This window comes from Balaenoptera ricei, chromosome 13, assembly GCF_028023285.1.
Source record: "Balaenoptera ricei isolate mBalRic1 chromosome 13, mBalRic1.hap2, whole genome shotgun sequence".
NCBI lineage: Eukaryota > Metazoa > Chordata > Mammalia > Artiodactyla > Balaenopteridae > Balaenoptera > Balaenoptera ricei.
The window spans coordinates 98,562,522-98,574,771 of NC_082651.1; the positions used below are offsets into that span (position 1 = coordinate 98,562,522).

Sequence of the window (12,250 nt, forward strand, 5' to 3'; positions counted from 1 at the left end):
AGATTCTTTTCCATTATAGGTTATTACAAGATATTGAATATAGTTCCCTGTGCTATACAGTAGATCCTTGTTGATTGTCTATTTTATATATAGTAGTGAGTATTTGTTAATCCCAAACTCCAATATATCCCTCCCTGCCTTTCCCCCTTTGAAAACCATAAGTTTTTTCTTCTATGTCTGTGAGTCTATTTCTGTTTTGTAAATAAGTTCATTTGTATCATATTTTAGATTATATATATAAGTGATATCATATGATATTTATCTTTCTCTGTCTGACTTATTTCACTTAGTATGATAATATATAGGTCCATCCATGTTGCTGCAAATGGCATTATTTCATTCTTTTTTATGGCTGAGTAGTATTCCATTGTATGTATATACCACATCTTTTTTGTGTGTGTCTTAGAAATTCATTTATTTATTTTATTTTTTATTTATTTTTTAAAAATTTTATTGGAGTATAGTTGCTTTACAATGTTGTGTTAGCTTCTACTGTACAGCCAGGTGAATCAGCTATATGTATACATATAGCCCCTCTGTTTTGGATTTCCTTTCCATTTAGGTCATCACAGAGCACTGAGTAGAGTTCCCTGTGCTGTACAGCAGGTTCTCATTAGTTATCTATTTTATACATAGTATCAGTAGTGTATATATGTCAATCCCAATCTCCCAATTCATCCCAACCCCCTCCTTTTTCCATTCATCTGTTGATGGACATTTAGGTTTCTTCTATGTCTTGGCTCTTGTAAATAGTGCTGCTGTGAACATTGGGGTGCATGTGTCTTTCTGAATTAGGGTTTTCTCCAGATATATGCCCAGGAGTGGAATTGCTAGATCATATGGTCATATGCTAGATCATATCTATTTTTAGTTTTCTGAGGAACCTCCATACTGTTTTCCATAGTGGCTACACCATCCAGTGTTTCTTTATGCAAGTACAAGTAAGTATGAATATATATAAAGTTTACACAACATTCAGTATATAATATACACGTTCTATACTCTAGTTTTTTTAAGGAACCTCCATACTGTTCTCCATAGTGGCTGTAACAATTTACATTCCCACCAACAGTGCAGGAGGGTTCCCTTTCCTCCACACCCTCTCCAGCACTTATTATTTGTAGACTTTGTGATGATGGCCATTCTGACTCGTGTGAGGTGGTACCTCACTGTAGTTTTGATCTGCATTTCTCTAATAACCAAGATTCTTCTTAGTTGGCAAGAATTACTGTGTTTTTTTATTTATCTGTTTTCACAGTTTTCCTAGAAAGTGTTGAACTTTGTACTGAAATTTTCTTTCCTGTAGCTCTCTTTAATGGGAATTGGGTTTGATCTTGAGTGTGTGGTTTTATGTTTTCATGAGACTTGGAGGAAGTTGGGATAGTCCTAGTGGTTAAGTTTATGAAACCACAAGCCTAGCTTGTCACTTACTAGCTAGGTGACTAAGTCACTTTATTTCTCTGGATCTTCAATTCCCATCTGTAAGACCAGGTATGTCAAGGGATATTTGTGAAGGGTGAAAATTCTAATTTATGTGAATCACTTAAAACAGTGCCTGGAAAATCATTCAGTTAGGGTCAGCTTTTGTTATTCTACTCGTGTTACATTTTGAACAGAAACAAAGATGACTTTCGTTTCACTGAGAAGGAAACTGAAAGCAAATTCAGCACAATAGCCAGTGTATGCTTAATGATTGCCAAGCCTGCAATTACAAATATGATCCAAGCTCTTGAAATCTTAGTCAAAAGTATTTTAAAACCTTACCATGGCCTGGCTCAATTAAGAAATACTTTTTTTTTTTTTTTTTCTAGATCACATGTGTATGAAGAAATGAAAACCAAATCAGTTTCCATTTCAAATCAAATAACAAATTTGATTATGACAAATATGTCATAAAGGGTAACCACACAGACTTTTGAAGCCAAACATTTTAAGGTTTGAATCTTAGTTCAGCCTGTATTGTTTAATTCGGGGTAACTTTCTTTACCTGCCTGATTTTGCTAACACACCTGGGAAATATGGGTGTTAATGTCTATTTCACCCACGGCATTTTAAGGATTAAATGACATGAAGTTTATTAAGCACTGAAAGTAGAGCTCGACATAATCAATTAGAAATATCTAGCATGTATATAACATTATGTACCAGGCACTGGGCTATATTTTGCAGGCAGTAACTTATTTTATAGCTGGGGAAACTTATGTTACACAGGGAGTGAGGATTTGAACCGGGACTTAAACACTTGCAATACTGCTCAATAATTGATAATTACTATCACATCATTTTATTATTACTTCTTGAGTCTGTTCTAACCAGGCCAGTTTCTTTTATATTCATTCATTTGTTTATTCATTCACTTATTCACTCATTCATTCAGGGATTCTTTCTTTCTTTCCTTTCTTCTATTCCTCAACAATGGTTTATTGAGAAGCTCCTATGTATCAGATAAAATATTAATAAATATGAATAAAATATAAATAAAATAAATAAGTCCAAGTCCTTTCTGGCAAAGAGTTCACAAAAGTCAACGTCACTTTGATATCCTTTGAACATATGCTTATTCACTCAAAACCTGTCTTTCTCCATGCATCCAAGAGTAAGGCTCAAGAGATGTAGACTTTCTTATTCAAAGTCATGGCTGACAAAGGCCAGGGAGGGATTTCTTCTCTCAACTGCTCAAGATGGGTGTGGGCTGGAGGGAGGTCAAGGCAGCCCCTTCTTGCTCTCTACTTCTCGGGAGTCAGCCATCTCTAAAGACATCTAAATGCAGCCAGGTAACAGCCAAATGTCACTACCATTTTTCATTAGCCAGGGACTTTTTTCTTTAAAGACTTGTACATCCCCAGGGTACTCCCTGCTCCCTGATGTGGACCATCCTGCAGTAACATCAAACAGCGGCTGCCACACATTAGCAGATTGTAGAATCGGTTCAGTTACTTGCAATCTTCATATTATTACTTTGGTAAGTCTTTTCCTGAAGCATCTTGTGCATAAAGAAAAGTGCACAATTCATACACATACAGCAGAACAAATTTTGGACCAAATGAGCACACATGTGTAACAATCATCTTGATCAAGAAATAGAACTTTGCTCAGACCTTCACGTACCTTCCTCCAGGCCCTAAACCCTACCTCTGCCCCAAAGATAACCATGTCCTGTTTTCTAAAACCATCCTCTAGGTTTGCCTGCTTTTGAAGTTCCTGTGGATGTAATCACACCTTATGTACTGTTTTCTGTATAGCTTCTTTCACTCAATGTTATATTTGTAGATTTATCCATTTTGTTGTGTCTACCAGTACTTTGTTCATTTTCATAGCCATCTAGGATTTTATTGTTGGAACATACCACAATCCATTTAATCGTTCAATTATAATGAGCATTTGGACTATTTTGCTATTACGTTATGAATTTTCTTGTACATGTCTTTTGGTCAACATAAGTATGCATCTGTGTTGGGTATACACCCAGCAACGGGATCACTGGTTCATAAAAAATATACATATATACTCCCCTTTAGTACATAACTCCATAGAGTTTTCCAGAGTGCTGGCCCAATGTACACGCCAACCAGAATAGTATGTGTTGCTCCAATTGCTCCACATCTTTCTTCTCACTTGGTGTTGTCAACATAAGATGTTTGTTTTGTCTGGTTTAATTTTAGCCATCTCAGTGGGTGTGGAGTGGTGTCTTGTGGTTTTACTTTCCAGTTTCCTGATGACTAATGATGTTAAGCATCTTTTTCATATATTTTTTAGCTATTTAGATATTCTCGTTTGTGATGTGCCTATTCAAATCCCTTACCCCTTTTTGTATTGGATTTTCTGCATTTTTATGATTGATTTGTAAGAATTCATTGTATAGATGTACTTTCTTAGTTATATGTTTTGCAAATATCTTCTTTAACTCTTTGTCTTTCCTGTTCACTCATTTACTGGTTGTAACTTAATTCATCCAATGAGTGCCATTTCACTAATATACAGAGTTGTAATTATGTGTGTGAATATGTGTATTTAAATAAATAAAATGGAATATCAAAGCACTTCAAAATAAGGGTTCCTTGAACTTTTAATTTAATTTCCGTGTGTGTGTGTCTGTGTGTGTGTGTGTGTGTGTGTGTGTGCGTGTTGGGTTGTGTTTTAGGAGTCTTAAGACCACCCACATGTTTGCTAATTGGCTATAAGGACTCCTGGGACAGGAAGAGGTCACACTCAAAGGTGGGCTTTATTCCAGGGAAGAGATGCAGAGCAAGGATAACAGGAAAAAGATTAACATCAGAGGAGTCTGGAGAGACGGGCACAGCTCCTGAGTCCTTCACCATCTGGGTTGCATAGATAGACGTGCTTTCTTTCTAGCAGCACTCCCACCCCGAGTGCAGGAGTGAGAGAGCTGGTCAGGGAAGCCTGCTTGGGTCTCAGGTCTGCCATCACGAAGTGGGCTGGACACGTAGGCACATCGTGCTGTGACCAGTCTTGGTCACCTAATCTCAGGACCCCATCTGTGAATGAGGTGCCCATCACCAATCTTGATGTATGTGCGAAGCAACCCTGACAAGTTGCTGCGGCGTGTCCATTGTTCCCGGGGCAAACACAGAACCATCAATGACTGATACAAAGAAGCTTTTGAGGGCCTATTTCTAGGATTTGGCCACGATGAATCATGGTTTCAGGCTCCCCAGGAGAGATGCCAGGAGTAAGTATCTGCACCTGCTGTGTTAACTCTCTTCTCACAGGGAGCTGTATAAACTATGTTTCTTAGTGAGAAAATCAACTCCACAATATGATAGTGTACCCTTCAAATCAGAAGCCCACAACCCAGGGGTCTGGGCCCCAGAGCGGTTTTAGGCGGTGCCAGCTGGTCTCTGGAGGCCAGAGCCTGGTCATGGAAGGGATCCCTTAGCCCACTGGGCTAAAGCAGGCGGGCAGAGACGGTTGGACTCAGGGCAGACTGGGGGCCCCCCAGTGGGGAGAGGCCCTGGGCTGCAGGTGGGGCCAGAGGGGACGTGGAGGGGCCTCCCTGGACCCCAGACTCCCGGCTGGAGCCCCTTGGCTCCTCGGTGGGGTTGGATGTGCTGGTTTGACAGGATCCTGGCCTCGGTGCGAGGGGCAGGGTGTGGGGCCCACCGTCGGGGGCGCGTTCCCCGTCAGGCAGTACGTGTGTGTGTGCGGGTTGGTGTGGAACTGAAGCTGTTCAGTGATGCCTCCTGGGGGCTGGGTGGAGGAGAGTCACGGGGCTCAACCCGTCTGGTCACGGGGGGACACTTGGCGAGGTCCAGTGATGGCCTGGCCTCCTCAGCAAAGAGAGTTGGTGAGGTTGGGCCCTTTTCTGTTGCGCTTGGTGAGGGACGGGGCGGTCCTGAGTCAGCAGACTTTGTCGCCTGTGAGAGTTCGGGCTCTGGGCCCACGTCCCTGGCAGCTCCCCTGCTTTGCCGAGCGGTGGGAAAGCAGCAGACTGAAGACGTGCCCATACAGCGATGTGCAAAAACGGACAGTGGCGGGATCTGGCTCACAGGCCTGAGTTTGCCAGGCCCTGGTCTAGAGCAGCAGTTTCCAAAATTACCGGTCTTGCGATGCTAACGAGCTTTTGTTTTATCCATTAGTTTTTCCTATGTTAGTAATTAAATGCAGAAGCACTTATTTGTTGAAAAATAATAATAAGCTTGTTACAGGTTCATCATATTTATGCAAGAAATAACTTTTCTGTATCAAAAAAGTTCAGTGGAAAAAAAAAAAAATCAGAAGCCCACAGACATGCCCAAAAGAACTTTTATGAACCAGAAACTGATGGCTTATGTAATGGGGGTTTACCTGTTTCTTGATAAAGCAATTACTTATAAAATTTGTCCAGTGCTTCTCGGAACCTTCATCAACTACCTTCCTGGGATTTGGATTATAGAATCATCACTCTTTCCTGGATTTATTTTGATAAATCTTATTTTCCAAGTTCATTATTAATTTTGTGATGTTTGGATTTATTGATGTAGAATTGTATGTAATATTCTCTTTGTGTCCTTTGTAACCTGTGGTTCTTTCCTCTTTTGTATTACTATTATGCTGACTTCATTTTCTTTTTAGCCACTTGAATGGTCTACCTAGAAGCATATCTGTTTAAGTACGTTTTCAAAAACCAATCTCTTTTTCAAAATAAATGTTATTTTTTCATTTTATTATTTATTAATTACAGCATTTATATTAGTTAATTCTCCCTTTCTGCTTTTTTTTCCCTATGAGCAGAATGATTAGAATATTTCATGTTTTCCTGGTTGATGTTGTTAGTGCTGAAGACTCTGGCTTTTTAAATGAATAAAGTCGTGCTATTCATTCATTCAAGGACCTCTTTCAAGTGTCTTTCCAGGCCCAGCTTCTTTCCTCCACACCCACTGGATAGGTTACTACAGGCAAGTTTATGCAATCTAAACATGCACCCAAGCTGGGTCCATCAGATTCTCTGTCCTAGGAATTTGAAATTGGAGCTCAAAAACATGACAGAGATTTTTTTCCCTTTATGAATGAAGACATTGTATCTTCAGTCTTCGACTCCCAGTTAACATTGACCGAGACCAGATCCTGCAGTGTCACTAATTTCACAATCTCCTGGTAAGGAGCAGGGTGAGTGAAAATGGAGAGGAAAATTTAAATTAAGAGCGGATATGATTGGGGGTGGGGTGGGGTCATGGAAAAAATGTCAAGAAAGGCTCATGGGAGGATGCAATCCTGTCCTAAAGAACAAAAAGACTTTGTTCTTTTCCTATTTTCTTATGTTCCACACAGGTGACAACATCTCTGCTCCCTAAATGTCCAAAAGTCAAATTGCTCATAGAGAATAAAAATGATCCTGTTCTCAAAGAGCTAAAAAATCTTAATCTCAGAATTATTCCTTGCCTGTTAACCATACTTCAACCACATATCTGTAATAGTTCATGTCTATCAAAAAGGGTTTTTCTTTCAGAATTAAACTTAATCCCACGCTAAATGCACATAATTAATAATTGATTAAATCATAACTACATGCTTTCTGTTCATCTAATGTTTTCCATCTTTGTTTCAATTCTAACTTTTGGGTCTGCTGGACAATCATTTTCAAAGATACCAGTCAATGAGTAAAAACAAAATAAAACATCCAAATAATCTTGTCAATGCTGCTTTACTACACAAAGGCGGCAATACATCCGACGCCGGCCGCTGGCGGATAAGGCGCTTCCAAGCCATCACGCTGCTGTCTCATTGGAGCTGCGTGCACGACTTTAATTTGGCGTTTGTAAGGCAACTTAGAGGTGCCAGTCTGGGGACACTTCTCAGTTTGAGAGTCAGCAAAAGGAGGGGTTAATTGCAAAAGAGGGGAAAGCGTGTGCAAAGCGGGGTGAAAACGCTCCAGCGGCTCCCAGGCCTGGAGTCCGGGCGCGGGCGGGGAGGGCGCTCGGGGCGCAGGGCTGGGGTCGCGAGCGGCCGCGTCTGCGGGGCCCGCAAGGCGAGTCCAGGTGAGGCGTCGGCGGTACCCGAGGGCGAGCAAGAGCCGGTGAGCGTGGTGGCGCAGGGGAGACACACACACACACACACACACACACACACAGGGGAGATACACACACACACACACAAGCACCGAGGAATTATTCAAACGGGGCCTGGCGCCCCCTGCCCGCTCCCCATCGATCGCAGCGCGGGTCCCCATCGGCGGCAGCCTGCGGCCCGGCCCCTGCGGGCGTCCCCTCCCGGCGGCCGCCGGCTCCCGGCGCGACCTCGCGGCGAGGCGGAGGCCGAGGCCGGGGAGGGCGCCCCATCCAGGGCCCCGCCCGCTTCCCGCCGCCGCCGCCGCCGCTTCGCTTTCGCTTTTCCCCGCTGCGCCGCCCGCCGAGTCCCGGGTTTCGCTTTCGACGCGCGGGGCGGGACCGGGAGGCGCCCATGGTCTTCGGCCGCCGCCCGCCCGCCCCACTGCTGCTCGCGCGCTTCTCGGGGCTGCGGCGCGGGGCCTGCGGTCGGGCCATGGCGCCGCCGCGCTGTTTCGCGCTGGAGCTGCCCGGCTGCACCCTGGCTCATTTCGCAGTGGGCGACGAGGCCCCGGACGCGCGCCCCGACCCCGGCGTGGCCGCGCTCCTGGGCCCCCCGGGCCGCAGCTACTCTCTGAGCGTGCCGGAGGCCGGGGGCGCGGGCTGCGCGGCCCGGGTGCGCGCGGCCCGGCTGCACCAGCGCTTGCTGCACCAGCTGCGGCGCGGCCCCTTCCGGCGGTGCCAGCTGCGCCGGCTGCTGTTCTACCGCCCGGGCGGCGGGGCGGGGGGCCTGCAGCACGGCTTCCTGCTCCGCGACCCCCGCGACAGCCCCGACACCCGGAGCGCGCTGCTGGCGCTGCTGGACGCCTGCCCGGAGGCCCCGCGCCCGAGCCTGGCCGAGTTCTCCGGCGACCCGCTCTGCCGGCTGTGGCAGCTCCCGTGGGAACGGCGAGACGGCCAGGGGTGGCGGCAGCTGGGCCGCGAGCGCGTCGTGCCCGTGCCGGAGCCCGCGCTGCACCCGGTGGTGCCGGACCTGCCCAGCTCCGGGGTCTTCCCCCACCGGGAGGCCGCCCGCGCCGTTCTGGAGGCGGTAAGAGTTGGGTCCCTTGCCAGCGCTCAGGGTGGATCCCCCAGGCCAGGGAAGCGGACACCACCGTGCGCTCTCCGCGGGGCTGGCCTGTGCAGACCTCCCTTTGCCGGGGAGTTGCTTTACTCCCGAACGCAAATCTGGTGGTGAAGGTGGCCGGTGGGCCAGCCTCTGTTTAGACACCGTGGCTCTTTCCAGATTCTTGCTCGCCAGGGACCCCCAACCCCATGGGGGTAACTGACATCCCAACAGGAGCGGCGCGGCTCCCGCGCTGGCGGTGCCCGAAGGCGGGGGGGGGGGGGCGGCGGGTGGCGCTGGGTACGGGGAAAGCAATGCCTTCTTGAAAGTGATGACCTTCTTCTGGGAGGTCGGGGTGTAGAGCAAGGGCATGAGCTTGGGGGTTTAAGAAACTTAGATTAAGCGGTGCCTGCTTGCTTACTGGCTGCCACCCAGACACTCGGCTACTCCGTGTTGCTTGGTGCCTTTTCATCTGTAAAATACCTGCCTTGCAGTGTTAGGACAGGGAAACATCTGACACACAAGAGGTGCTTGGTGCGGGACAGCGAAGATTCTGCCTGAGCGCAGCCTGGGCAGGTCCCTAGGCTGGGCTATGGGTCCTAGATACCTTGTATGAGCCTTGGGATAGCATCTCCGAGTGCTTAAGATTGCAAGACCTGGGTTTGAATCCGAACTCTGGCATTTATTACCTGTCACTTGCAGTAAGTTTATTAAACATTCTTCTTTGCCTTGGTTTTCCTGATCCGTAGATGGGGTTAATAACAGTAACACACAGGGTTATCTTCAACAGTGGCCAGATTAGTACTGTGAAAGCACTTAGACTATTGCCTTGCTCAGAGTAAGCACGTTAGAAGAAGATACATGTCTGGGCCTCTCTGTAGAGGTGCTGTGAGTTCACATGAGGTCATGCACAGTTCAAAACCTGGAATCCCCTGGAGACCCTGCCCTACCAGCTTGGTGATTGCAGTTCCTGCCCCTCTTCTGAGCCCCCAAGAGCTTAGGAAAGGACAGGATGCTGATTGCTTTCTTTGGAGCCTACAGCGTGGCTGATTTCCCACATTTGTGACACACAGGGCCCATGGTTCCACTGTCGCTACGTGACACTGCTCTGCAGTTATGCATCTTTTCTGTCCTTCCTCCTCTGGGGGAAGCTGGTCCATGAGAGTTGCAGGCTGGGTGATGCCGACAGTTACGGCCTTTTTGAGCCTCAGCTGTGCAGTACGAAATAAAGCAATCCAGCCCTTTCTCGGGTTCACGATACTTCACATTTTGGCCTGGTGCCAAACATAGCTTATGCCTTATTAGTGTTGTGCAGTCTTCTTCTCAGCAATTAGATAGAGCTTCTGCCGAGGCCCCGTTGCTTTGCTGCTGATGCACGGACATTGTTTTACAGTGTACATCCTTCATTCCTGAAGCCCGGGCTGTGCTGGACCTGGTTGACCAGTGCCCAGAGCAGGTCCAGAAGGGCAAGTTCCCCGTTATTGTCATTGAAGGCCTGGATGCCACAGGTAAGAGAATATTACCTTCCAGGTACAGGCAGTGGGTTGTAGGAATAGACAATTCTTGACACACAAAACTTTATACAGGGTTCAATTCATAAGCCTCCTGTGAGCCTCTGTCGTGTGCCAGGCACGGAGCAAGGCTGGTCTGGGACACAAAGATGGATAACCTCCGTTATCCATCCCCGTAAGGTGGGGGGAGCCTCAGGTGCTCCGGTGAACATGGGAGGGCACTGGGTACAGCCTCGGTGTGGGAGATGAGGGGCAGTCACGGTCCGGGAGACCTTGGAAGGACGGATCCTGGACTGAGCTTTCCGTAGGACAGGAGTTGGTTGGGTGAGGAAGGCGGGAGAGAGCCTCCAGACAGAAGAAACGGCAGGGTGGAGTTGGGGACTTGAACCGGCCAGGTGTGTCCAGGAACTGCAGGCAGTGCAGAGGCCCCTGTGGAAACAAAGTGCGGACGAACTAGGGAGCGGAGGGCAGAAGCCTTTGGAGCTGCCAAATAGGCGTCAGAGTACAGAGGGCGTGCCCACACTTAGTCCAACACACGACAGCAGGAAAAGGGTGGCTCCAAGGGCCACAGGGAATACCCAAGGACAGCGTGGATCTGGGAGAACCCCAGGGTCACGTGGTGCCCTGTGAGTCTCCTTCCTGTGTCAGGTGAGGCGTGATGGGAGGAGGGAGTTCCTGGAAGCTGATAGCAGAGTTTATCATTAGTTTGTAAACGAGGTGACCATTTGTTTTTTTCTTTCAAGCATTCTCACACCAAACAGGAATCCTGAATTCCCAAGGGTTGGCAACTTTTTGTAAAGAATTGTACTATTTAATCAACTCTTTCTGGTTACAGGTGGAAAGAATGTCTTTGCTCGGACATTAATGTTAACTTTTGGGAGTGATACGGTGGCCGTGGTTAAGATGTGCTGCATTTTGTATCCGACCTGCAGGTAAAACCACTGTGACCCAGTCAGTTTCAGATTCACTCAAGGCTGTTCTCTTGAAGTCACCACCCTCTTGCATCAGCCAGTGGAGGAAAGTCTTTGATGATGAACCAACTATCATTAGAAGAGCTTTTTACTCTTTGGGCAATTATATCGTGGCTTCTGAAATAGCTAAAGAATCTACCAAATCGCCTGTGATTGTAGATAGGTGGGTATAAAGATGCGTTGAATTCGACATTTTCTTCCTAACCTATGAGTAGTGTGTGTGTGTGTGTGTGTGTGTGTGTGTGTGTACATATACATGCAAGTACACAATAGTGTTTAAGACAAAGTGTATTATGATAATAACAGGAATAATGTCTATGATTTATTAATCACACCATTGGCTGGCATTTTGCTAAAGACATTATACATACTATACTAACATCTGGAACAACTACTACACGGATACTAAAATTACTGATGAGAAACACGGGTCTTAGAAAAGTTAGGTAACTTGCCAAAGTGACAGAGCTAGAAATAGCATATGGGGGATATTAACAAAAGTCTCTGCTTCACAAATCAAGCTTTCAGTGGTTCATTTGTTTATTGGCTTATTCAACAAACACATATTGGGCATCTACCATTTGCCAAAGACAGTTCTCAATTTAGAGGATTCGGTGGTGAATGAGCTAGGCAGTGCCCTGCTTTCATGGAGCAAGCATTCTGTTGAAGGAGAAGGTAATAATCAAGCATATAGATACATAAGGTAATATCAGAGAGTGATAAATACTATAAAGAGATCAAGGTCGTGTAGTGGAGGATGGCTAACCCCCCACTAGATGTGATTTAGGAAGGCCTGCGTGAGGGGGTACCATTGGTCTGAGCTCTGAATGACCAAAGAGAGACACACCTGAAAATCCTGGAGTAAAGCTTTGTGGGAGAGGGGTCAGCAAGAGCAAAGTGTAGAGACGGGAAGATGCGAACACATTCCAGGGCTAGAAACAGGCCATTGTTGAGGAAAACATGTGGACGAGGGGCTGCTTTCTGGATGGATAAAAAGGCAGAGACAGGTCATCAGGGTCTGTGGCTGTGATAAAGAATGTGGATTTTATTCTGAGTGCAGAGGGGGGCCTTTGGGAAGTTTCAGATAATGGAGTGACAGAAGCTGAGTTATATTTTGAAATTTCATATATAAGAAATAGCTTAAAAGTGCTACAAAAATGGACAAAGGGAACGGCAAGCAAG

At 46.5% G+C, this 12,250-nt stretch overlaps 1 protein-coding gene across 18 annotated transcripts in view; it reads left to right on the forward strand.

Moving 5' to 3' along the window:
- Positions 1-7,881: 7,881 nt before the first annotated feature.
- The window catches only part of CMPK2 (cytidine/uridine monophosphate kinase 2), a 39,696-nt gene continuing 35,327 nt past the window's right edge, over positions 7,882-12,250 (forward strand). For all 18 annotated transcript variants that reach the window (XR_009506361.1, XR_009506368.1, XR_009506370.1 and 15 more), the window contains exons 1-3: positions 7,882-8,571; positions 9,980-10,094; positions 11,030-11,231. Coding sequence is in view for 1 of the 18 variants with exons in the window: in XM_059942286.1 (XP_059798269.1) it covers positions 7,897-8,571; positions 9,980-10,094; positions 11,030-11,231 (992 nt within the window). In the remaining 17 variants the exon portion in view is untranslated. The remainder of the gene's footprint in view (positions 8,572-9,979; positions 10,095-11,029; positions 11,232-12,250) is intronic.